The sequence below is a fragment of the Entelurus aequoreus genome, linkage group LG01 (assembly GCF_033978785.1).
Source record: "Entelurus aequoreus isolate RoL-2023_Sb linkage group LG01, RoL_Eaeq_v1.1, whole genome shotgun sequence".
Taxonomy (NCBI): domain Eukaryota; kingdom Metazoa; phylum Chordata; class Actinopteri; order Syngnathiformes; family Syngnathidae; genus Entelurus; species Entelurus aequoreus.
The window spans coordinates 93,533,193-93,560,981 of NC_084731.1; the positions used below are offsets into that span (position 1 = coordinate 93,533,193).

Genomic DNA, 27,789 nt, shown 5'->3' on the forward strand with positions numbered 1-27,789 from the left:
TTAACAGTACTATATGTGAAAGTTAGTCCACTTAACTGTACTACTATATGTAAAAATGAGTCCACCGAACAGGTCTAAATGTAAAACTGAGTACACTTAACAGTACTAGATGTAAAAATTAGTCTGCTTAACTGTACTAGATGTAAAGATAAGTGTACTTAACAATACTAGGTGTAAATATAAGTCCACTTAACAGTACTATGTGTAAAAATGAATACACTTAACAGTACTACATGTAAAGATGCGTACACTGAACTGTGCTAGCTGTAAAGATGAGTACACTGAACGTTCTAGATGTGCAAATAAGTCCACTTAACAGTTCTAGATGTAATAATAAGTACACTTAACTATACTACCTTTTTAAGATAAGTCCACTTAACTGTACTAGGTGTAAAGGAGAGTACACCTAACAGTACTATATGTGAAAGTTAGTCCACTTAACTGTACTATATGTAAAAATGAGTCCACTGAACAGGTCTAAATGTAAAACTGAGTACACTTAACAGTACTAGATGTAAAGATGCGTACACTGAACTGTGCTAGCTGTAAAGATGAGTACACTGAACAGTTCTAGATGTGTAAATAAGTACATTTAACAGTTCTAGATGTAAAAATGAGTCTGCCTAACTGTACTAGATGTAAGGATACGTCTACTTAACAATACTAAGTGGAAATATAAGTCCACTTAACAGTACTATGTGTAAAAATGAATACGCTTAACAGTTCTAGATGTAAAAATGAGTCTGCCTAACTGTACTAGATGTAAAGATAAGTCTACTTAACAATACTAGGTGTAAATAAGTCCACTTAACAGTACTGTGTAAAAATGAATACACTTAACAGTACTAGATGTAAAGATGAGTACACTGAACTGTGCTAGCTGTAAAGATGAGTACACTGAACAGTTCTAGATGTGCAAATAAGTCCACTTAACAGTTCTAGAAGTAATAATGAGTACACTTAACTCTACTACATTTTTCAGATACGTCCACTTAACTGTACTAGGTGTAAAGGAGAGTACACCTAACAGTACTATATGTGAAAGTTAGTCCACTTAACTGTACTATATGTAAAAATGAGTCCACTGAACAGGTCTAAATATAAAACTGAGTACACTTAACAGTACTACATGTAAAGACGAGTACACTGAACAGTTCTAGATGTGCAAATAAGTCCACCTAACAGTTCTAGATGTAATAATGAGTACATTTAACTATAGTACATTTTAAGATAAGTCCACTTAACTGTACTAGATGTAAAGATGCGTACACTGAATTGTGCTAGCTGTAAAGATGAGTACACTGAACAGTTCTAGTTGTGCAAATAAGTACACTTAACAGTTCTAGATGTAAAGATGAGTACACTGAACAGTTCTAGATTTGCAAATAAGTCCACTTAACAGTTCTAGATGTAATAATGAGTACACTTAACTATACTACATTTTAAGATAAGTCCACTTAACTGTACTAGGGGTAAAGGTGAGTACACCTAACAGTACTATATGTGAAAGTTAGTCCACTTAACTGCACTATGTAAAAATGAGTCCACCGAACAGGTCTAAATGTAAAACGGAGTACACTTAATAGTACTAGATGTAAAGATGCGTACACTGAACTGTGCTAGCTGTAAAGATGAGTACACTGAACAGTTCTAGATGTGCAAATAAGTACACTTAACAGTTCTAGATGTAAAAATTAGTCTGCCTAACTGTACTAGATGTAAGGATAAGTCTACTTAACAATACTAGGTGTAAATATAAGTCCACTTAACAGTACTATGTGTAAAAATACACTTCACAATACTAGGTGTAAACTTTACTATATATAAAAATGAACGCACTTAACAGTGCTGAATGTAAACTTCAGTACACTTAGGTGCAAAATGTAAACATCAGTACACTTAACAAAACGAAATGTTAACATCAGTACACTTAACAATACTGAATGTAAAATCAGTACACTTAAAATACTGAATGTAAACATCAGTACACTTAATACTAAAAGTAAAAATAGTATACTTCACAGTATTAAATGCAAATATATCAGTACGGAAATCAAACATGCGTACACTCAAGAGTAATGATGTAAGATGGGTGTACTTAGCAGTACTACATGTAAAGAGACAGTACTAGATGTATACACTCCACTGTACTTGATGTAAACATGACTACACTTTACAGTCCAAGATATACAAGTTAATGCACTAATAGTACTGAATGTAAACATCACTACACTTAACAGTACTAGATGTAAACATGATTCAACTTAGCAGAACTAAATGTAAACTTAACTGTACTAAATAAAAATAATTAGTACACTTAACAGTACCTAATGTAAAATGAGTACACTTAACAGAACTAAATAGATATATACATATATACTGTATATATATTGAATGCAAACATAAGTACACTTAACAGTACTAAATGCAAATATCAATACTGAATGCAAACATAAGTACATTTAACAGTACTTAATGTAATACTTAGTACACTTAACAGAACTGTATACAAATATCAGTACTGAATGCAAACATAGATACACTTAACAGTACTTCATGTAAAAGTTAGTACACTCAACATAACTGAATGCAGTTATATACGCTGAATGCAAACATAAGTACGCTTAACAGTACTAAATGTAAAAATGTGTATACTTAACAGTACTGAAATCAAATATCATTACTGAATGCAATCATAAGTACACTTAACAGTACTAAATGTAAAAATGCGTATACTTAACAGAACTGAATACAAATATCAGTACTGAATGCAAACGTAGATACACTTATCTGTACTTTATGTAAAAATAAGTACACTTAAGTGCTAAATGCAACCATTAAAGAACATTTTTTATGGGATTTTTGTTTCACAATTGCAAATCAAATGGAATGTTACAGTGGATGATTGTGCCGCTTATGTCGACAACATCAAGTCCCGGTCCACAGTGTTCTTCTAATTACTTAATCATCATTTCTATGAAAAATGTGTGCGTTTATGTAGCCATGTCTTGTAGTGTTGTTATCGCCACTACTTGTACTGCACACAATAACTTCCTGTTCAGTGTGAAGCCAGCTTCCAAATAAAAGCATGGCATTATTTACCTGGATTCTACCAAAACAAATAAAATGCAGCAGTCTTTTTGGAGCTTGTTAACCACCAAAAGATTTGTGTAAACTCAGTCGTCAAGACATACAATGAACTTACTGCAGCAGCTCTGTTAGGAAAGAGTATAAAATATTAAACGAAAACACAATAAAATAAAAAATATGCACGAAAGAAGGATTTTGGTTGCGTCGACATGAACGGTTCCCACTGTCATTTTGTTCCTGTCTTTATATGGTTTGTACTTTATTGGATACTTATGTTGTATGACTCAATTCACACACTTTATCAATAAAACTGTCAGCTGTGGTGTTGGTTGAGGTGAGTTTGTTAGTACAAACTATAATAATACACATTTTCAGTGTCTCTGAAATGGTAGTCCATTTCAGAGACACTGAAAATGTGTATTATTGTTTGTGCTATGGCGCCATCTTTTGGACCATCCATAGCGTTTCTGCTTGAAATGATGCCTCATTCATAACTCCACTCAACGTTTGTAAGTTTTACAATGTAACTAAAACAATTCATACTTACTAAACTGTTTTAATGCATATTTGTGTGACAGGCACCGTTTGGAATTTGCCAGTGAGCACACCAGTCGAAACATACAATCAAATTAAATTGCCTGATTAATCTGTGTGAACATACAGGATTAATGCGATCATTTTTTGGGGATTAATCACATGCGTTAAAATGTTGTTTTTGAGAGCCCTAAATAAAACTGATATTCAATTATAAAAGAGAACAAATTCACTACAACGCGAATCCACAAAGTAGAAAAAGGGACAAAAAAATCCTCAATCATCTCCTTTATGTCTGAGAAGCGTCACATTTAACGTACAAATATCGCCTTAAAGCAAGCAGGACAGGAATGCATTAGTACTCGTTTTGGCGTTACAGAGAGGAATGGAACGTGGACAAACACTCACAGTGTGTCGGCTGCTTATATGGCACCTCCTCATCTTTTCTTACAGTATTTCACCAAAGACAAACGTCCATTTTCTACCGCTTGTCCCTTTTGGGGTCGCGGGATGTGTTGGAGCCTACTTCAGCTGCATTCGGGCGGTAGGCGGGGTACACCCTGGACAAGTCAAAGACAAACGTAAACAATCTAAAACAGTGGTTCTTAACCTTGTTGGAGGTACCGAACCCCACCAGTTTCATATGCGCATTCACCCAACCCTTCTTTTGTGAAAAATAAAATGTTTATTTTTTTCAAATTCAAGACAGTTATATGTTTTTGGTAACACTTTAATATGGGGAACATATTCTAAGTAATAAAGACTTAATTTACAGTTATTTGGACACTAGGGGAACATATTCTAAGTAATAAAGACTTAATTTAGAGTTATTTGGACACTAGGGGATTATATTCTAAGTAATTAAGACTTCATTTAGCGTTATTTGGACACTAGGGGAACATATTCTAAGTAATTCTTAATTTAGAGTTATTTGGACACTAGGGGAACATATTCTAAGTAATAAAGACTTAATTTAGAGTTATTTGGACACTAGGGGAACATATTCTAAGTAATTGAGACTTAATTTAGCGTTATTTGGACACTAGGGGAACATATTCTAAGTAATAAAGACTTAATTTAGAGTTATTTGGACACTAGGGGAACATATTCTAAGTAATTAAGACTTAATTTAGCGTTATTTGGACACTAGGGGAACATATTCTAAGTAATTAAGACTTAATTTAGCGTTATTTGGACACTAGGGGAACATATTCTAAGTAACAAAGACTTAATTTAGAGTTATTTGGACACTAGGGGAACATATTCTAAGTAATTAAGACTTAATTTAGCGTTATTTGGACACTAGGGGAACATATTCTAAGTAACAAAGACTTAATTTAGAGTTATTTGGACACTAGGGGAACATATTCTAAGTAATAAAGACTTAATTTAGAGTTATTTGGACACTAGGGGAACATATTCTAAGTAACAAAGACTTAATTTAGAGTTATTTGGACACTAGGGGAACATATTCTAAGTAATAAAGACTTAATTTAGAGTTATTTGGACACTAGGGGAACATATTCTAAGTAATTCTTAATTTAGAGTTATTTGGACACTAGGGGAACATATTCTAAGTAATAAAGACTTAATTTAGAGTTATTTGGACACTAGGGGAACATATTCTAAGTAATTGAGACTTAATTTAGCGTTATTTGGACACTAGGGGAACATATTCTAAGTAATAAAGACTTAATTTAGAGTTATTTGGACACTAGGGGAACATATTCTAAGTAATTAAGACTTAATTTAGCGTTATTTGGACACTAGGGGAACATATTCTAAGTAATTAAGACTTAATTTAGCGTTATTTGGACACTAGGGGAACATATTCTAAGTAACAAAGACTTAATTTAGAGTTATTTGGACACTAGGGGAACATATTCTAAGTAATAAAGACTTAATTTAGAGTTATTTGGACACTAGGGGAACATATTCTAAGTAATAAAGACTTAATTTAGAGTTATTTGGACACTAGGGGAACATATTCTATGTAATTAAGACTTAATTTAGAGTTATTTGGACACTAGGGGAACATATTCTAAGTAATAAAGACTTAATTTTATGTTTTTTGGACACTAGGGGAACATATTCTAAGTAACAAAGACTTAATTTTATGTTTTTTGGACACTAGGGGAACATATTCTAAGTAACAAAGACTTAATTTAGAGTTATTTGGACACTAGGGGAACATATTCTAAGTAATTAAGACTTCATTTAGAGTTATTTGGACACTAGGGGAACATATTCTAAGTAATTTAGACTTAATTTACAGTTATTTGGTTAGGGTTAGGGTTATAATAAGGCCATGCCGAATAAGGCATTAATAAGTACTTAATAATGACTAGTTAAGAGCCAATATGTTACTAATTTGCATGTTATTAAGCAACTAATTAATGGTGAATATGTTCCCCATACTAAAGTGTTACCATGGTTTTTTACTGATGCACAAAATGAACCGTGCATGAACATCACCTTGTTCAAAGAACAAAACCAACAAACTCACAACAAATTACACACCTGCAAATCAGTCTGACTTCTGCTGTTGCCGTATCCGTAATACGCCATATTTTCACGATGAGTCGGGTGTGTTTTAACCTCCGCCGAACCCCTGAGGCCGACTCACCGAACCTCTAGGGTTCCATCGAACCCAGGTTAAGAACCACTGATCTAAAACCATATATGGCATTTATAGCGTGTCAATAAATTAGAACAAAACGTCTTTGTAAGGCATGGAATGAGCGACGAGGTAATCGATTTACTGCATTGCGACACAACTAAGGTAACTAGGTATCCACACACAAAATCATGTATTACGGTCATGGCCTGGGAATAATTGCATATTACAGCATCTTCTGTGTATTAGCATTTACTCTCATAAATATTTGTCTATATTCAATCCCTGCTAAAATATACATTCAGCTCTATACTGTATATATTTCTGTACATTAAAGAGATTACACGTGAGACTCATCCAAGTCCAGGTCAACCGGGGAGAGGGGGAAGGGCAGTCGGCGAGGTGAGCGCTGCGGCGAGGGAGCGGACAGGAGCGGGGTGAGGAGCGGGTTCTCCGTGCCGTCGTCCTCGCTGAGCTGCAGCAGCGTGTCGCCGCGTGGCAGCAGCGTGGTGGTGTCGGCGTCGCCGGGGCTCTCTCGGATCCTGGGCGGCGGCAAAGGGAGGAGCGGGGCCGAGGTCGGCAGCGTGCCCAGCACCGGCAGAGGAAGAGGCGAGGAAGTGCGGGACAGAGGCGAGCAGGCTCGCGAGAGGCGCAGCGGGGAGCAGGTGCGAGACGGCGGCGTCGGGGTGGAGGTGCGTGAGAGGGACGGGGGCGGGGACAGGCTGCTGCGGAGACCCCACTGCTCTCGCTTCTCCTTGATACTCTTAGCAGGGAGTGCCTGCGGGGGAAGACACGGTCGTCACTCACCAGCGAAAGACGCAGGTGGCGTCCTACGTGGTCGTCATCAGGGCGTCACCTGTGTTTTAGCGGGGCTGTGCAGGTCGGCGGTGACGCCGGCTGATGACGGCACTTCCAGGGTGGGCAGCTTGACCGGGACGGGACTGCCCTTTAGGGCCTCCATCGGAGCTTCTGCGGGGGTCAAAAGCTTGCCGGCTCCCGCAGACGCTTGCTGGCCTTGCGTCTCTGTAAAGGTGACCGACCTCTTCTGGTCGCCTTGCGCTGCTGCGGACACACGGACACACACACACACACACGGACACACACACACACACACACACACACACACACACACACACACACACACACACGGTCAAACATGGACACGGACAACAAGTGCACACTCGTCAGCACCAGTAAGGGAGGCAGGCGGGGGCTGGGGTGGTCAGAGTGGTGTATAGAGAGCAGAGGTGGGTAGTAACGCGCTACATTTACTCCGTTACATCTACTTGAGTAACTTTTGGGATAAATTGTACTTCTAAGAGTAGTTTTAATGCAACATACTTTTTACTTTTACCTGAGTATAAGTCGCATTTTTTGCGGGAATTTATTTGATAAAACTAGAGATGTCCGATAATATCGGCCTGCTGATATTATCGGCCGATAAATGCTTTAAAATGTAATATCGGTATCGTTTTTTTTATTATCGGTATCAGGTTTTTTGTTTGTTTTGTTTTTTATTAAATAATATAATAATTCTAAATAGTACTAACCTTTAACAGTTAATTTTACTCATTTTCATTAATTACTAGTTTCTATGTAACTGCTTTTATATTGTTGTACTTTTTTTTATTCAAGAAAATGATTTTAATTTTTTTAATCTTATTTTATAAATTTTTAAAAAAAGGACCTTATCTTCACCATACCAGGTTGTCCAAATTAGGCATAATAATGTGTTAATTCCACTACTGTATATATCGGTATCGGTTGATATCGGGATCGGTAATTAAGAGTTGGACAATATCGGAATATCGGCAAAAAGCCATTATCGGACATCCCTAAATAAAGCCCAACACCAAGAATAGACATTTGAAAGGCAATTTAAAACATACTTGCCAACCTTGAGACCTCCGATACCGGGAGGTGGGGTGTGTGTGTGTGTGTGTGTGTGTGTGTGTGTGTGTGGGGGGGGGGCGCCTGGTTAAAAGGGGAATATATTTAAGCTAGAATTCACCAACTCAAGTATTTCATATATATATATATATATATATATATATATATATATATATATATATATATATATATATATATATATATGTATATGTATATGTATGAAATACTTGACTTTCAGTGAATTCTAGCTATATATACATATATTTATTTTATTATACATATAAATGAAAGAAATACTTGAATTTCAGTGTTCTGGAGGCTATCCAGTAGATGGCAGTATTGTCCTGTTTAAGAGTGTCACAACATTGCTGTTTACGGCAGAAGAACTGCTTTACGGTAGACTAAACGTGACTGCCGTTGTTGTGTGTTGTTACCGCGCTGGGAGGACGTTAATGAAACTGCCTAACAATAAACTCACATAAGAAACCAACAACTCGCCCTCGATCATTCTACAGTTATGACGTCATTGGGCAGGCAAGCTGTTTATATTGTGGGAAAGCGGACGTGAGAACAGGCTGTCCCCACTCAGGTCTGCATTGAGCTGGAGGGGGCGTGGCCTCCAGCTCCGGCTGAATACCGGGAGTTTGTCGGGAGAAAATTTCTGCCGGGAGGTTATCGGGAGAGGCGCTGAATACCGGGAGTCTCCCGCTAAAAACGGGAGGGTTGGCAAGTATGATTTAAAATAAATAAAGAATAGTGAACAACAGGCTGAATAAGTGTACGTTATATGAGGCATAAATAACCAACTGAGAACGTGGCTGGTATGTTAACGTAACATATTATGGTAAGAGTCATTCAAATAACTATAACATATAGAACATGCTATACGTTTACCAAACAATCTGAATGAGCTAAATAATATTATTTGGTATTTTACCGGTAACGTGTTAATAATTTCACACATAAGTCGCTCCTGAGTATAAGTCGCACCCCCGGCCAAACTATGAAAAAAACTGAGACTTATAGTCAGAAAAATACGCTACTCAGATATGGTAACACTGGCGAGCAGTAGAGACTATGGAGTGATCTTTGGTCCAGAACATATTTTGCTTTATTCTTTAGCGACATATTTCTTGCCACTTTATGTTGTACACTACCGTTCAAAAGTTTGGGGTCACCCAAACAATTTTGTGGAATAGCCTTCATTTCTAAGAACAAGAATAGACTGTCGAGTTTCAGATGAAAGTTCTCTTTTTCTGGCCATTTTGAGCGTTTAATTGACCCCACAAATGTGATGCTCCAGAAACTCAATCTGCTCAAAGGAAGGTCAGTTTTGTAGCTTCTGTAACGAGCTAAACTGTTTTCAGATGTGTGAACATGATTGCACAAGGGTTTTCTAATAATCAATTAGCCTTCTGAGCCAATGAGCAAACACATTGTACCATTAGAACACTGGAGTGATAGTTGCTGGAAATGGGCCTCTATACACCTATGTAGATATTGCACCAAAAACCAGACATTTGCAGCTAGAATAGTCATTTACCACATTAGCAATGTATAGAGTGTATTTCTTTAAAGTTAAGATTAGTTTAAAGTTATCTTCATTGAAAAGTACAGTGCTTTTCCTTCAAAAATAAGGACATTTCAATGTGACCCCAAACTTTTGAACGGTAGTGTATATATATTTATATGAAATTTTAAGTTCATTTTCTAATCTATTATTACACCCAAAATGTCTGTTTATTTGACTAATTTAATGTCCGTTTATTTCTATGTTTGACTTTCTCTTCTGCTGCTACCCAATTGCATTTTTTTTTTAGTTTTACTGAGATCCATTTTGTCAAACCATCTCTTAAATGTAGTAATTTCTTCTGTTATTATTTGTCTTAGTTTCTTTGTTTTCTCTCCTGAACAAAACACAGATGTTGTGTTTACCTCGCACAAGACTCTCTCCGACCTTTCACTTCCTATACCTGTCTTCTTTCCAACTTATGGGGAAAGCGATGTAAAAGCATTCCACAATTATCACGGGTGGAACAGCCCCATGTTGCACAACAGCGCATTTTTACGCGTCGAAAAAGGCCTGAAACTCTCTTTATACACGACTTTGGGGGTGGGGGTGTGCAAGACAGACATGCAGAGCGCCCTACTGGGTGAGGTTGCAGATGGGGGTGGGTGAGGGGGGCGGGGAAAGGTGTGTGTCTCACCTTCACAGTCCAATAAAGTTTCTTTATTTTGAAACAAAAAGGCGTGGGACAGAACAGAGTGAGAAGTGTCAGTTTGGTGTCAGGCGGTACAACCAACATTGGAACAAAGACTTGGGGGGAGGGGGGTGACAGTGGAAGGGGTCATGGGTCAGGTCAAGTTTCTCACACACAAACACACACTTTGTGCGTAAATGTTCATATTTGGTGCGTTTTGGCGCCTCCCTCAAGTGCACAAATAGTTTGATCTTTTTCAGTGGAGCACAGAAACGTTACCCAGTGGTTTGTTCTTGGGTTGGATGCTCCTGCGCGTGGTGGAGAGTCGTGCTCCTGAACGACTACGAGGTTCGTTCTTTGGGATGGACAAGAGGGGGCGCCGCAGCTGCGGAACGACGTGAAAAGAAAACAGTTAAAAGCTGCTGTACGACACTCGGGTGGCTGCTTAGGTGCTTAAAGGCCTACTGAAAGCCACTACTAGCGACCACGCAGTCTGATAGTTTATATATCAATGATGAAATCTTAACATTGCAACACATGCCAATACGGCCGGGTTAACTTATAAAGTGACATTTTGAAATTCCCGCCACACTTCCGGTTGAAAATCTCCTTTGGATATGATTTATGCGCGTGACGTCATAAAATGCACGGAAGTGTTTGGGCCCTATTGGACACAATACACAGAGCTCTGTTTTCTTCGACAAAATTCCACAGTATTCTGGACATCTGTGTTGGTGAATCTTTTGCAATTTGTTTAATGAACAATGGAGGCTGCAAAGAAGAACGTTGTAGGTGGGATCGATCGGTGTCTTAGCGGCTAAGTACACAACTTACAGCAACACAACAAGGACTACTTACCCTGATAGAAGACGCCTAGCCGATGCTTGCCGCCAAACCCACGGATGAAGTCCTTCGTCGCGCCGTCGATCGCTGGAACGCAGGTGAGCACGGCTGTTGATGGGAAGATGAGGGCTGGCTGGCGTAGGTGGAGCGCTAATGTTTTATCATAGTTCTGTGAGTTCCGGCTGCTAAGTTGCTAAATTAGCCTTAGCGTCGTTAGCAACAGCATTGTTAAGCCTTACCAGGCTGAGAATTTTTAACCGTGTAGTTACATGTACATGGTTTAATAGTATTGTTGATCTTCTGTCTATCCTTCCAGTCAGGGGTTTATTTATTTTGTTTCTATCTTCATTTGAGAACGATGCTAGCACGTTAGCTCAGTAGCTAAGTGTGTCACCGATGTATTGTCTTGGAGATAAAAGTCACTTTAAATGTCCATTTCGCGTGCTCAACTCTCATTTTCAAGAGGATATAGTATCCGAGGTGGTTTAAAATACAAATCCGTGATCCACAATAGAAAAAGTAGAGTGTGGAATCCAATGAGCCAGCTTGTACCTAAGTTACGGTCAGAGCGAAAAAAGATACGTCCATCACTGCCTCTCAAGTCCTTCACTGTAACGTTCCTCATCTACGAATCTTTCATCCTCGCTCAAATTAATGGGGTAATCGTCACTTTCTCGGTCCGAATCTCTCTCGCTCCATTGTAAACAACGGGGAATTGTGAGGAATACTAGCTCCTGTGACGTCACGCTACTTCCGGTACAGGCAAGGCTTTTTTTTATCAGCGACCAAAAGTTGCGAACTTTATCGTCGATTTTCTCTACTAAATCCTTTCAGCAAAAATATGGCAATATCGCGAAATGATCAAGTATGACACATAGAATGGATCTGCTATTCCCGTTTAAATAATAAAAAAATCATTTCAGTAGGCCTTTAACAATACGGAACAATATCCCATCTGTAAGTTAGGCAAAAGTCTGGAATGAAGGCGGGCTCGTTGCTAGAGAAGCGGAATTTGTCGTGACGCCTTTTTGTCTTGGTTGCGTGAAAATCACGCCACATGGAGTTTTACTAACACAAAATATAACACTTTACAATTGGAAAGCCTTGTCAAGCACCTTGTCGCCATGGTGTGTGTATGCACGCTAGAACAGCTGCTTCTTCCTCACTGGATGGGAGTAATGATTTTTACTTATTAGAACTATAGATGTCCGATAATATCGGACTGCCGATATTATCGGACGATAAATGCTTTAAAATGTAATATCGGAAATTATCGGTATCGGTTACAAAAAGTAAAATGTATGACTTTATAAACGGCGCTGTGTACACGGACGTAGGGAGAAGTACAGAGTGCCAATAAACCTTAAAGGCACTGCCTTTGCGTGAAGGCCCAATCACATAATATCTACGGCTTTTCACACACACAAGTGAATGAAAGGCATACTTGGTCAACAGCCATACAGGTCACACTGAGGATGGCCGTATAAACAACTTTAACACTGTTACAAATAGGCGCCACACTGTGAACCCACACCAAACAAGAATGACAAACACATTTCGGGAGAACCTCCGCACCGTAACACAACATAAACACAACAGAACAAATACCCAGAACCCCCTGCAGCACTAACTCTTCCGGGACGCTACAATATACACCCGTCCATGGTAACGTTGCTTGGATGGCAACATATGTTGCTCCAAAACCTGTATGTACCTTTCAGCATTAATGGTGCCTTCACAGATGTGTAAGTTACCCATGTCTTGGGCACTAATACACCCCCATACCATCACACATGCTGGCTTTTCAACTTTGCGCCTATAACAATCCGGATGGTTCTTTTCCTCTTTGGTCCGGAGGACACGACGTCCACAGTTTCCAAAAACAATTTGAAATGTGGACTCGTCAGACCACAGAACACTTTTCCACTTTGTATCAGTCCATCGTAGATGAGTTCAGGCCCAGCGAAGCCGACGGCGTTTCTGGGTGTTGTTGATAAAGGGTTTTCGCCTTGTATAGGAGAGTTTTAACTTACACTTACAGATGTAGCGACCAACTGTAGTTACTGACAGTGGGTTTCTGAAGTGTTCCTGAGCCCATGTGGTGATATCCTTTACACACTGATGTCGCTTGTTGATGCAGTACAGCCTGAGGGATGGAAGGTCACGGGCTTAGTTGCTTACGTGCAGTGATTTCTCCAGATTCTGTGAACCCTTTGATGATATTACGGAGCGTAGATGGTGAAATCCCTAAATTCCTTGCAATAGCTGGTTGAGAAAGGTTTTTCTTAAACTGTTCAACAATTTGCTCACACATTTGTTGACAAAGTGGTGACCCTCGCCCCATCCTTGATTGTGAATGACTGAGGATTTCATGGAATCTACTTTTATACCCAATCATGGCACCCACCTGTTCCCAATTAGCCTGTTCACCTGTGGGATGTTCCAAATAAGTGTTTGATGAGCATTCCTCAACTTTATCAGTATTTATTGCCACCTTTCCCAACTTCTTTGTCACGTGTTGCTGGCATCAAATTCTAAAGTTAATCAATATTTGCAAAAAAAAAAAAAAGTTTATCAGTTCGAACATCAAATATGTTGTCTTTGTAGCATATTCAACTGAATATGGGTTGAAAATGATTTGCAAATCATTGTATTCCGTTTATATTTACATCTAACACAATTTCCCAACTCATATGGAAACGAGGTTTGTAAATTAGCAATTATCTCTTGGGGCTTTTGAATCGCGATGCTGCTAAACCAAACTAAAACCACATAAGACATGTTGACTGACCACTGAGTAGAAGTTGAGCAGAAACAAAGTAAAGCTGTATTCATGAAGTCATTCAGTCCATCAAAGTAGAACAAGCAAACACTTTTAGATCACGACAACCACAGTGATGATTTTTGCCATGATCATGTGGCTCCCCCTAGTGGTCGTGGCCTTACACCACATGTGTCAAACTCCAGGCCCGCCACATACAGTAGTTTCCATTCAAGTAATATGCTTCAATAAAGTATTTGATCTTTTCTTACTAAATGTATTCGTTCTTTCCATTTTGACAGAAACAAATATATGTACTGCATGAAATTGCATTCCTTTTTAAACTTTAATATTATTAAATATTCCAACAAATATTATATTATCATACTAATTGTTTTGTTAAACTAAAAACAAATACTTAAATATCTGCTTTACTTATGATTTCAAAGCAAGTTATCCATCAAATTGTAAAAATGACAATAGATTTTACAATGCAACTTACGGTGGTTTTTACAGCATATTACTGTAAATGGAAAACACTAACCCCGGTTTTTTTACGGTAAATATTCTGGCCACTGAGCTGCCAGTTGTTTTTTTTTCCATTTACTGTAATGTTGTACAGTAAAATTCTGTTGACAGAGTTGTGTTTGAGTTTTTTACTCTAAAATCTATATTTTTTTACCCTGTATGTAGAGATTAACGGTACGTGTATTTGTATTGAACCGTTTCGGTACGGGGGTTCCGGTTCGGTTCGGAGGTGTACCGAACGAGTTTCCACACGGACATATTAAGTAGCGTAACGCACGTTGTGTAAACAATGCACACCGAGGCACAACACACGGCATGCTAGCAGCTAACGGGCTACGATAGACTGACCATACGTCCTCTTTTTACCGGACATGTCCTCTTTTGCGGGGCTGTCAGGGCGGAGTTTCTTAAATGCCTCAAATGTCCGGCATTTTGAGTTAGGGTTGCGTGTATTTTCAATGTACGTTCAGGGTTAAGATGGGGTTAAAAACAAAACAAATTGTGAAGGTGTGCGCTGGCAGCAGCATTGGTGAGGGCGGGGCAGAGGCAGAGAGAGAGAGAGAGAGTTATGATAAATGCGCATGCGTCGCCAGGCTCTGCTTTTTATCCATAGATGTATCAGATTGTATTTTTTATTATCAGCGGTGTCAAAAGTGTGCCATTTGCGGCCCACAGCTAATGTTTTAAAGGCCCACGGCACATTCTAAAAATACTATTAAAATAAACAAAAACATAACAAAAGTGAAATAAAAAAGCTTAAAGGTGAAATGTAATTTAGAAAAAGTTGCAATGTTGACTAATAAAACAAAGCTGTTTTTTTTTCTTTCAAACTGTCATTGCTCAAAACATAATATTGAATCAAAATCAATGTTATTATGAATTATTGACCTATCCAAGGTTCCCATTACTTCACATCAAATATTCCACTAAGAAAAATATTTTTGGTGGAAGATTTTGCAAATTTGGTAAAAAAAATTTTTTATAATCAAATGCATGCAAATTCTTACATTATTCACTGTTACAAGCGGCCCAGCCATAACTGTGAAGTGGCCCTCAATGAAAACATGTTGGACACACCTGCCTTAAATGCCTAGAGTGTTTATGCCGGGGGCCGGCCTTGTTTAACACTTTGGGATTATTAATGGTTTTGCTTGTAAATAAGGGCTGGTGCGGATATTCTATCAAAAATGTGTATTGTTTGCCACACTTTTACACGCCTGTGTTTCTTTTTCTTACGTACTTGTTCTTTCGTATGTAAATGTTGCCCTAATTAGATTCAGATTTACGACATTTAAAACTTAAATTGAGGTCATTACTAGGGATGTCTGATAATATCGGGCTGCCAATATTATCGGCCGATAAATGCTTTAAAATGTAATATCGGAAATTATCGGTTTCTTAATTATCGGTATTGGTTTCTAAAAGTAAAATGTATGACGTTTTAAAACGCCGCTGTGTACATGGACGTAGGGAGAGGTACAGAGTGCCAATAAACCTTAAAGGCACTGCCTTTGCGTGCGTGCCGTCCGAGTCACATAATATCTACCGGCTGTTCTCATCACGAATTAATGCAGTGCATACTTGGTCAACAGCCATACAGGTCACACTGAGGGTAGCCGTATAAACCACTTTAACACTGTTACAAATATGCGCCACACTGTGAACCCACACCAAACAAGAATGACAAACACATTTCGGGAGAACATCTGCACCGTAACACAACAGAACAAATACCCAGAATCCCTTGCAGTACTAACTCTTCCGGGACGCTACAATACAAACCCCCCCCCCCCGCTACCCCGCCCACCTGAACCTCCTCATAGTCTCTCTCAGGGAGAGCATGTCCCAAATCCCAAGCTGCTGTTTGGATAGATAGATAGATAGATAGATAGATAGATAGATAGATAGATAGATAGATAGATAGATAGATAGATAGATAGATAGATAGATAGATAGATAGATAGATAGATAGATAGATAGATAGATAGATAGTACTTTATTGATTCCTTCAGGAGAGTTCCCTTAGGAAAATTAAAATTCCAGCAGCAGTGTACAGAATTGAGATCGAATTTAAAAAGTAAAAAGTAAATAATGGGGGTACAAATGGAAACAAAATAGAAAAATATTACAATAAGAATAAAAATAAAAAGCAACAATGAGAATAAAAATATAACAGTAAAATAAGAATATAACAAGAGAAACTAGGCAGTAGTGACCATGTTATGAAAAAGTATTGCACTGTTATTGTTTTGAGGCATGTTAAAAAAAAAAAAAGCACTTTGTGACTTCAATAATAAATATGGCAGTGCCATGTTGGCATTTTTTTCCATAACTTGAGTTGATTTATTTTGGAAAACCTTGTTACATTGTTTAATGCATCCAGCGGGGCATCGCAACAAAATGAGGCATAATAATGTGTTAATTCCACGACTGTATATATCGGTATCGGTTGATATCGGTATCGGTAATTAAGAGTTGGACAATATCGGAATATCGGATATCGGTAAAAAAGCCATTATCGGACATCTCTAGTCATTACCTGTCGGAGGCCCCGCTTCCTCCCCAGCGGGGGTTGGATGAGTAGGTTCTGCTGCCCGGGTTCACTCTGCACACTGGCCACCCTGACAAACGTGAGCACACACACACACACACACACAAAATAAACGAGTGTGTGTGTGACAGACGAGGGAGTCACTACACAACAAACAAGACAACCAATCACAGAGCAGTAACAGCGCTGCTATGACTCAAACACAACAGGGGATGGGGGGAGGCTGGAGTAGCAACCTTATTTGCACTTTACCTGGATATTAAGAATTTAGCTTTGTTGTCATTGAATGAACAAAAAGGTTACATCTGAGGATTGCTACCACAGTTGCCCCCCTTCCCCCCCACAGATTGGTATCCACAGTCGGACGCCCAATTTGATCAGCAGGAAGCCTGATAGACATGTAAACAATGTGACACCATGGCACCGATGGAGGCTCTAACAACCAACAACCCACAGCTAACAGAAACAGAACAGAGCACGCTGACCCCTAGGACCCTCAACCACTTCAGAGCCTGGTTAGAATAGCGCAGCTGATGAGCTGAGAAGATGAGGGTCAGTGCGTAGCTCAGGGGCGAAGTGGGGGGAGAGGACAGACACAAATGCACACTGTACCCACAGAGAGGGAGAGAGAGGTAAGTGGGAGGGGCGAGCGACGGGCCAAGGTGACTGGACTGTATGTAGATGAGTGATCAAACGGAGACGCAGCCAATAGAGGAGGGTTGTCCTCAGGTGGTAGCCCTCCCACTGCTGGACAGATGCATCGGACACACACACAAAGAGTGGGGGGTCCACTGTACCTAGAGAGGTTACTCTCCTGCAGAAGGCCTTGGGACTCATCTAGCACATTGGGTTCACTAAGGAGGGGGGAGAGTTTACGGCGTTAAAGTTGAGACCCGCATCGCCTCCTGGTGGAGGACTATAGCTGCAGCGCTTCAAACATGCTAACCCAGACCTGGGCAAATTAAGGCCCGGGGGCCACATTAGACTTCCTTTTTATTGTCATTCTAAGTTGAACTGTACAGCACAGGTAAGAACGACATTTCGTCACATAAGCTCATGGTAGTGCAGGATAAAAAAGCAATAAGGTTAAGATTAAAGTACCAATGATTGTCACACACACACTAGATGTGGTGAAATTTGTCCTCTGCATTTGTCCCATCCCCTTGGGGAGCAGTGAGCAGCAGCGGCGCCACGCCCGGGAATCATTTTGGTGATTTAACCCCCAACTCCAACCCTTGATGCTGAGTGCCAAGCAGGGAGGGAAACGGATCCCATTTTTATAGTCTTTGGTATGACTCGGCTGGGATTTGAACTCCAACCTACCGATCTCAGGGCGGACACTCTAACCACTAGGCCACTGAGATGGTGCATATATAAATGAATAAATATATATAAATAATATATAAATATATATATAAAATAAATAAATATATATAAATAAATAGATTACTGTACAGATAAATATATTGCACTTTTTCACATGCGTCCACGTTTATGGATGCATGTTATATTGTCTTTTTTATTCCAGCGAGTTAATCCATTTTGGGGGGAGTTGAGGGGATAATTTAATTGCGGCCCGTTAAGCTTTTCAATCTGGCCCGCCGAACATTCCCAAATATTTTTTTTAGATCTTTAAGATGGAAACTGTAGCTGCCATTATGATGTGCAGTCATGTTTTCTAATTACCATAAGTCTTGAACTATACATAGTATTTCAATGGTTAGAATCAGCGCTTTTGCATGATATTTTAGTGACTAGTGTTGTCCTGATACCAATGTTATTTCGATACTTTTCTAAATACCATATTTTTCGGAGTATAAGTCGCTCCGGAGTATAAGTCGCACCGGCCGAAAATGCATGTATTTGATAAAAGCCAACACCAAGAATAGACATTTGAAAGGCAATTTAAAATAAATAAAGAATAGTGAACAACAGGCTGAATAAGTGTACGTTATATGAGGCATAAATAGCCAACGTGCCTGGTATGTTAACGTGACATATTATGGTAAGAGTCATTCAAATAACTATAACATATAGAACATGCTATACGTTTACCAAACAATCTGTCACTCCTAATCGCTAAATCCCATGAAATCTTATACGTCTAGTCTCTTACGTGAATGCGCTAAATAATAATATTTGACATTTTACGGTAATGTGTTAACAATTTCACACATAAGTCGCTCCTGAGTATAAGTCGCACCCCCGGCCAAACTATGAAAAAAACTGCGACTTATAGTCCGAAAAATACGGTAAAGGTGACCAGAAAAAATGGCATTATTGGCATTATTTTAACAAAAAATCTTAGGGTTTGGCGGACCGGTACTTTTCAGAGGCGGTATGGTACCGAATATGATTCATTAGTATCGCGGTACAATACTAATACCCGTATACCGTACAACCCTACTAGTTACTATGGTAATCTACGTCACAGCAGGTCAGACGAGGCACCAAGCAGTGTGGGTGGGGAGCGTTTCCACTAAGGCTGCGAATCTTTGGGTGTCCCACGATTCGATTCAATATCGATTCTTGGGTCACAATTCGATTAAAAATCAATTTATTTTTCGATTCAACGCGATTCTCGATTCAAAAACGATATTTTCCCGATTCAAAAGGATTCTCTATTCATTCAATACATAGGATTTCAGCGATTCTACCTCAGTTAGCTGACATGCAAGCAGAGTAGTAGATTTTTGTAAAAAGCTTTTATAATTGTAAAGGACAATGTTTTATCAACTGATTGCAATAATGTAAATTTGTTTTAACTATTAAATGAACCAAAAATAGGACTTATTTTGTCTTTGTGAAAATATTGGACACAGTGTGTTGTCAAGCTTATGAGATGCAATGCAAGTGTAAGCCACTGTGACACTATTGTTCTTTTTTTTATAAATGTCTAATGATAATGTCAATGAGGGATTTTTAATCACTGCTATGTTGAAATTGTAACTAATATTGATACTGTTGTTGATAATATTCATTTTTGTTTCACTACTTTTGGTTTGTTCTGTGTCGTGTTTGTGTCTCCTCAATTGCTCTGTTTATTGCAGTTCTGAGTGTCGCTGGGTCGGGTTTGGTTTTGGAATTGGATTGCATTGTTATGGTATTGCTGTGTATTGTTTTGTTGGATTGATTAATTTAAAAAAAATAAAAAATAAAAAATAAAAATAAAAAATAAAAATAAAAATAAAAATAAAAATAAAAATAAAAATAAAAATAAAAATAAAAATAAAAATAAATAAATAAATAAAAATGAAAAAATAATTTAAAAAAAAAAGAGAATCGATTCTGAATCGCACAACGTGAGAATCGCGATTGGAATTCGAATTGATTTTTTCCCACACCCCTAGTTTCCACAGAGTGTTTCCAGAGTGGCTAGCCTGAAATGTGGGTGTCCGGGACAGACGCGGAAGGAGATTTTTACAAGAAAGTTCTAAAGCTTAGTGATATATCAGACTGTAGATGTTTTTTGTTTTTTACCCTTCACGTTGATATTTCGCAGTGTTTGTTGCATTTTGCTTGATTGTAAAATATGTCGATTGAGAGGGGGTGTGACGTTCATATGTTGTCAATATTCAGGGTTTTATTGTTCATAGAAAAAAATAAAATTCCATTCCCTTTTTAAGGCGGTCTGTCATAACATTTTTAGCATTCAATCAGACTTTATTGTGAGGTTTTGTATTAGTTTTCCTAAAAATAGACAGACAGACACATTTTTTTCTCTAAATTTGGCCCCCGAGTCAAAATAATTGCCCAGGCCTGTGCTAACCCAACAGCTGCTGAGTGAAAACATTGCGGTCAACGCACAACTCGGGAGGGGAGGACATGTATGCTTACCTGTGGCTGGGCAGCATGGTGGCGCGGGGGGCTTCGGGCGGCTGAGCGGCCGAGCCGGTGGCATGGCTGGAGAAGCGGCGCTCGGTTATCACCCTGGGCAGGAAGGCCTCGTGCTCGCTCACCACACTGGGAATACTGATGGAGTCGTCTGGGAGGAGACAAACATGTCACATGGACGCGAATGCAACATGTTCGAAAAAGTAGGCGATTCTGACTCTCTTCGTCGTCGTCATCGGTGCGGCTGAGGGTGTCCTGTGACGGCTGGCGGGACGGCTGGCTGTCCTGCTCCCAAACTGTGCCGGTGCCCGTGTTAGAGCGCGACATGGTGGCCAGACTGAGGCGGTAGGCCGACGTGGAGGTGCCCACCGTGCTGATGGACGTCTTGCCCTGGTAAGCTACAAGTAAAGTCGGCGGTTCAGCTCGTCCATAGAACGAGCAGTAAAACGAGGCAAGACGGAGAACTTCTGACCAGAGCCGCTGTGGACCGCCTCTTTGAGGATCTTGAGCTCATTGTTGAACTCGGCGAACAAAGAGCTCTTGCAGAGAGGTCGAGGGATGAAGCGTCGCTCGAGCTGGTCGGCGATGTGGTGGCGTGCTGTGATCTCCTCCTGGGAGTCAGCTGGCTGCGTCAACAGCTGCAATGGCGGCGGGAGACAAAGGGGAACGATAACGAGGGCGTGACTCAGACAAACCGAGCAACTCACCTTGCACTGAATGAAGGGCCTCAGCAAGACAAAGATGGGGATGCGGGTGCGCACAATGAAGTCGATGAAGTCCCAGAAAGCCAGGCCCCCCACCTTCCTCAGAGCCATCTCTTTCACCTGCAGACTCAGACGATACCATTGGTTCCCCAGAGAGCGCTCGAAGCACACCAGCACCACCTTTAGAGCTACGGACGGGAGAAAGGCCGGTCAGGAAGAGAACCGCGGGAAGGACGGCGGCCGACACGCAAACACCGACTCGCACCAAGATACGCCGCCTGGCTGGTGGACTCCGCCAAGCCTTCTCTGCGCAAGTCCTTGCTGGTATCACCAGGGGTGGAGCAGTGAGCCGGTGAAGCATCCAGCATGAAGTTCTTGGTGCGGGATGTGGAGATGATGCGTGGCGGAAGGAGGATGTTGATGACCGTCTGTAGCAGCAGGAAGATCTCCGGCGGCTCAAGGTGGGGGCTGTCTGTCAGGCAATAAAAGAACCAACTCATTCTCCTTCTACGCCACATCAATATGGAATGCACTCCCAACAGGTGTAAAAGAAAGTGCATCTCTATCCTCCTTCAAAACCGCACTAAAACAACACCTCCAGGCAACTTCAACCCCTGACTCACACCCTCCCCCCTCCACATCCCACCTCCCCGGATTGTAAATAACCAAAAGTAAATAATCAAATGTATTTCTAATGTATATACTTGTTCTTATGCTATCTGAACTCACTATGTTCTCTGTTCGCTGTACATATCCTAACAAGTCAGACCTACACTGTTTCAATGCCCATTTCTCTGATGATACAATTTTTGATGACTGAAGTGCTGATATCAACCAAACCCTCCACATCCCACCCCCCGGATTGTAAATAATGTAAATAATTAAATGTATATACTCTGATGAGTAACTTGTGTGATGACTGTATTATGCTGATAGTATATATTTGTACCATGAATTGATTTACGTGGACCCCGACTTTAACAAGTTGAAAAACTTATTCGGCTGTTACCATTTAGTGGTCAATTGTACGGAATATGTACTGTACTGTGCAACCTACTAATAAAAGTTTCAATCAATCAATCAATTTGGATTATTATTGCGCACACATGTTTATTTTTTTGCTAAATAAATACCTTTGCTTCCAGACCCAACAGTAAGCACAAACGGAATGAGCAAGTTTAGCAGCATCCCCTCTCGCCTTTCCTGATTGGTGAACGGTGAGATCACATGACTGAGGGGGAAATCTTCCTTCAAGGCCTACAGAATATAAAATACAAAAATATTATTCAAACATTGACAGAGATCAGACCTCTATATACGCTCTGAAATAGGGGTTAGGTGCACGCTTTTACCTCTAACAACCCAAAGTGCCTCACATAGCCGGAACCTCTTCAATAACTGATGGTGCCAGGATGATGTAAACATGTGATTGAATCCATAACAAAGACAATAATAGCTCAATGCAAAAAAGTAAAATCTTGAAGAATAAAATTTACAATAGAACAAGATCATTTTGAAATTATAAATACACTTAATGGAATATAGATAATGACAACAATCAAATGTGCTATTAACAGGAAATGTATTATCAGTAATATATAAAGTAATAATGGCTCTAAATGCCTTAAAGGCCTACTGAAAGCCACTACTACCGACCACGCAGTCTGATAGTTTATATATCAATGATGAAATCTTAACATTGCAACACATGCCAATACGGCCGGGTTAACTTATAAAGTGACATTTTAAAATTCCCGCTAAACTTCCGGTTCGAAACGCCTCTGAGGATGACGTATGCGCGTGACGTCAATGGTTGAAACGGAAGTATTCGGACACCATTGAAGCCAATACGAAATAGCTCTGTTTTCATGTCATTATTCCACAGTATTCTGGACATCAGTGTTGGTGAATCTGTTGCAATTTGTTCATTGCATTATGGAGAAAGAAGCTGAGCAAGCAAAGAAGAAAGTTGTCGGTGCGAAGCGTCTATTTTGCGAGGGAAGTCAGCAGCAACACGAACACATCCGGCGCTTCTTTGTTTACATTCCCGAAAGATGCAGTCAAGATCAAAGAACTCGGACAACAGAGACTCTTACCAGGAGGACTTTGATTCGGATACACAGTTGCGATACCGTGAGTACACAGCTGCGCTTCCAAACATTTGATCGCTTGCTATAACTAGCTCGAGCTAGTAGCTAGGAGCTAGGAGCTAGCATTAGGATTAATTTGTGGCATATTAAATATAAGCCTGGTTGTGTTGTGGCTAATAGAATATATATATGTCTTGTGTTTATTTACTGTTGTAGTCATTCCCAGTTGAATATCAAGTCCCACCCGCGCGCTTCCAAACATTTGATTGCTTGCCCGTACGTGCGTGTCATGTACGTAACTTTGGTTAAATATATAAGCTTTATGAACCTTGGGTTAGGTGAACAGTTCTTTGGGCTGAGTGAGTGTGTGTGTTGTGCAGGTGTTTGAATTGTATTGGCGGGTTATATAGACGGGATCCCGTCCATATTACCCGCTCGAGCTAGTTATAGCTCGAGCGGGTAATATGGACGGGATCCCGTCTATATAACCCGTAGTAGCTAGTAGCTAGGAGCTAGCATAACAAACACCTAGGTGTTTTTATGCGGGATTAATTTGTGGCATATTAAATATAAGCCTGGTTGTGTTGTGGCTAATAGAGTATATATATGTCTTGTGTTTATTTACTGTTGTAGTCATTTCCAGCTGAATATCAGGTCACCCCCGGGGAAGATGCTGTGAGAGCCGGCCGGCTCTCACAGCATCTTCCCTATCTGAATCGCTTCCACTCCCCACTAGTCCTTCACTTGCACTTTACTCATCCACAAATCTTTCTTCATCCTCGCTCAAATTAATGGGGAAATAGTCGCTTTCTCGGTCCGAATCTCTCTCACTTCATGCGGCCATCATTGTAAACAATAGGGAACTTTGCGTATATGTTCAACTGACTACGTCACGCTACTTCCGGTAGGGGCAAGCCTTTTTTTTATCAGATACCAAAAGTTGCGATCTTTATCGTCGTTGTTCTCTACTAAATCCTTTCAGCAAAAATATGGCAATATCGCGAAATGATCAAGTATGACACATAGAATAGATCTGCTATCCCCGTTTAAATAAAAAAATTTCATTTCAGTAGGCCTTTAACTATAATTATACTACTGTTCTAGTGTTGTCCCGATACCAATATATTGGTACCGGTACCAAAATGTATATTCGATACTTTTGGGTACTTTACGACCTTTTCTAAATAAAGGGGACCACAAAAAATGGCATTATTGGCTTTATTTTAACAAAAAATCTTACGGTACATTAAACATATGTTTCTTATTGCAAGTTTGTCCTTAAATAAAATAGTGGACATACAAGACAACTTGTCTTTTGTTAGTAAGTAAACAAGCAAAGGCTCCTAATTAGTCTGCTGACATATGCAGTAACATATTGTGTCATTTTCCATTCTATTATTTTGTCAAAACTATTAAGTGGTAGAAAATTAATTATTAATCTACTTGTTCATTTACTGTTGATATCTGCTTACTTTCTCTTTTAACATGTTCTATCTACACTTCTGTTAAAATGTAATAATCACTTATTCTTCTGTTTGGATGCTTTACATTAGTTTTGGATGATTCCACAAATTTGGGTAAAGATCTGATACCAAGTAGTTACAGGATCATACATTTGTCATATTCAAAGTCCTCATGTGTCCAGGGACAGATTTCCTCAGTTTATAAACATAATATACATTTGAAAAAAAGGAAAAAAGATTTAGTGATGCTAAAAAAATATAGATGTAATCATAGTAGTATCGACTAGATATGCTCTTGTACTTGGTATCATTACAGCGGATGTTAGGTGTAGATCCACCACTTGAATGGGGTGGGGGCGGGGGCTGGGGCTGGGGCACCGGTACTTTCTAGAGGTGGTATAGTACCGAATATGATTTATTAGTATCGGGGTTCTATACTAATACCGGTATACCGTACAACCCTATACTGTTCTATTAAAATTACTATTAATAATAGGTTTTGTCTATGAGATTAACACTATATTAATGCAGGCACCCATTGGGTACAAATGGGTACCCAATGATACCCATTTGTGAGTAGTACCTTTTTATACTACTAAAAAAGGTATTCTTCAAGTAGTATAAAAGTATACTTCTGGCCTCTTTAAGACAAATATTTTACTTTTGAGAAAACATTCTTAAAAAAATGGTACAGTACATACATGTTCTTGGACTAAGCCCGAACTAAGTACAGTGTTGCATCAATTTTTCTGAGTAATCCGTTCCAAAATGTCCGACAAGTACTTAATCAAACAAAAACCAAAGCAAAAAATATTGTACAGCCAATTCATTTGTTCCAGGCACCAAAACACATTTTATCAAATAATTCTAGTTGTTACATTTTGAAAACAATGTAAAATACATATAAATGAATGAAAATTTGGACTCTTGCAGATAAAGACGGCTGTGAGAGGAAGGAGGGAAGGTGACGCCCCCTTCATACTTTGCAATGATTTATTTTTTTAATTCAATAGTGTTTCTCATCTTCTTCATCCAAGTGCTGTCACTTGCAACTTCTTTTGGTCCTATGGTTGTCATGATCCACATGACAGCTTAAACTTTGTTCTTCTGTTTCCTGTGTTTTGCATAATTTCCATTCCAGCGCTCTTATTTTCTTGTTTGTACTTTGTTGTTTACATTCCCCGCTACTTTACCTCTGGTTAGAAGACTGCTTTTCTCAACTGTTTCCTGATTAACTATCACACCTGTCAAGTAGGAAGCTTTTTATGCCAGTGCTGTCCCGTTTCGTTGCTTTTTGTCTGAGTATCGTATAGTTGTCGTGTGCTTCCTCGTACCTAGTAAAAGGACCTTCTTACATACACATCGCATGCTGTCTCTGCATCCTGGGGTCATGCCGCAAGCAACGCTGCCTCCCCGTGACAGTGGTGGATTATTTTGTTGTTAGAATAATTATGTGTAAGTTATCACACAACTTTAATTTGCTTAAAATCCGTTGCTATAATTATTAGCTATTGTGCTCAAGCTGTTCTTTTTCTATCTGTGCAAGGACAAAACTTCTTGTCTGAGGGGTGGCCTCAGCCGCAGATGTTATCTTTGTTTTAGCCTGCTAACAGTCAAGGACTTCAAGGACCTCAACGAAGATAAGACGACAGCACGCAGACGAAGCAGAGACAAGGCAAAATCACAAGGCCCCCAGCACATTCCGTCACGTATTGTGCGTACTGGAGCTGCTTTGCATGATATGTGTGACCAATCCTTTTAGAGGCGGCCTCAGTGTTGTTGACAATGGAACTCCTGAATAAATAGAGCGACACGGGAGCTGTACCTTAGAGCGAAGGGCGAGACTGTGACTAAGTGTGCAGCTCCACGCGTTCTCCTCATGAGCTAAATTGAACTCTGTCTCTGCATGGTTCCTTGCTTCTTGTCTGATTAATAGATGTCATCAGTGTTTGAACCTGACATTTGTACAATACAAAATCACACTGTCTTAAAACCTATTATACTGACATTCAAAGTTACGCAATGCGCTTGAACGCCTCATCTGTTAAACAGCGCTTGATAGATGATAGATGGAGACAGACAAAGTGAAGTTGTTCATCGTTTTGTGTGTGTTCTATGACCGAATAAAAAACACACACATATAATGAGCATATTAAAGGACTACCTGGATGGAATTGGTCTATAACGACTATCCATTCTTCACAGAGACCGAGTCACCAAAGCGTAGGATTCTTTGTTTGGGCACTTGATTTTACGGAATTATTTGCGAGCAAATGTTTTGTTGTATGATGACCGAGACTTAGGTAAACCGGGGCATATTAGCCGAAAAAAAAAATCATATGAAAAGTCGGGCGTACGTTGTCATTGAAGAAGATGGAAGACATTACTATTTCAAATACCGTATTTTTCGGATTATAAATCGCAGTTTTTTTCATAGTTTGGCCGGGGGTGCGATTTATACTCTGGAGCAACTTATGTATGAAATTATTAACACATTACCGTAAAATATCAAATAATATTCGAGGAAGAAGATTTAATCGGATTTAGCGATTAGGAGTTGTTTGGTAAACGCATAGCATGTTCTATATGTTATAGTTATTTGAATGACTCTTACCATAATATGTTACGTTAACATACCAGGCACGTTGTCAGTTGGTTATTTATGCCTCAAATAACTTACATT

The 27,789-nt window shown here is 39.5% G+C and overlaps 2 protein-coding genes across 5 annotated transcripts in view; one reads left to right on the forward strand and one right to left on the reverse strand.

Moving 5' to 3' along the window:
* nfkbiz (nuclear factor of kappa light polypeptide gene enhancer in B-cells inhibitor, zeta) overlaps positions 1-3,526 on the forward strand; it is a 22,352-nt gene extending 18,826 nt beyond the window's left edge. For both annotated transcript variants that reach the window (XM_062062223.1, XM_062062226.1), the window contains exon 9: positions 1-3,526. This exon is cut by the window's left edge and continues 1,106 nt beyond it. The gene's annotated coding sequence lies outside the window, so the exon portion shown is untranslated.
* A 378-nt stretch (positions 3,527-3,904) lies between these two features.
* Positions 3,905-27,789, reverse strand: part of LOC133659689 (protein unc-80 homolog) — a 117,859-nt gene continuing 93,974 nt past the window's right edge. For 2 of the 3 annotated variants that reach the window (XM_062062284.1, XM_062062293.1), the window contains 12 exons: positions 22,687-22,810; positions 21,819-22,025; positions 21,557-21,741; positions 21,322-21,487; positions 21,068-21,247; positions 20,853-21,000; positions 17,813-17,869; positions 17,004-17,085; positions 10,612-10,717; positions 10,339-10,359; positions 7,098-7,303; positions 3,905-7,019 (listed from right to left, as the gene is read on the reverse strand). In XM_062062284.1, the coding sequence (XP_061918268.1) occupies positions 6,582-7,019; positions 7,098-7,303; positions 10,339-10,359; positions 10,612-10,717; positions 17,004-17,085; positions 17,813-17,869; positions 20,853-21,000; positions 21,068-21,247; positions 21,322-21,487; positions 21,557-21,741; positions 21,819-22,025; positions 22,687-22,810 (1,920 nt within the window). In that variant the 3' untranslated portion in view covers positions 3,905-6,581. The remainder of the gene's footprint in view (positions 7,020-7,097; positions 7,304-10,338; positions 10,360-10,611; positions 10,718-17,003; positions 17,086-17,812; positions 17,870-20,852; positions 21,001-21,067; positions 21,248-21,321; positions 21,488-21,556; positions 21,742-21,818; positions 22,026-22,686; positions 22,811-27,789) is intronic. The other variant, XM_062062301.1, reaches the window with a different exon arrangement.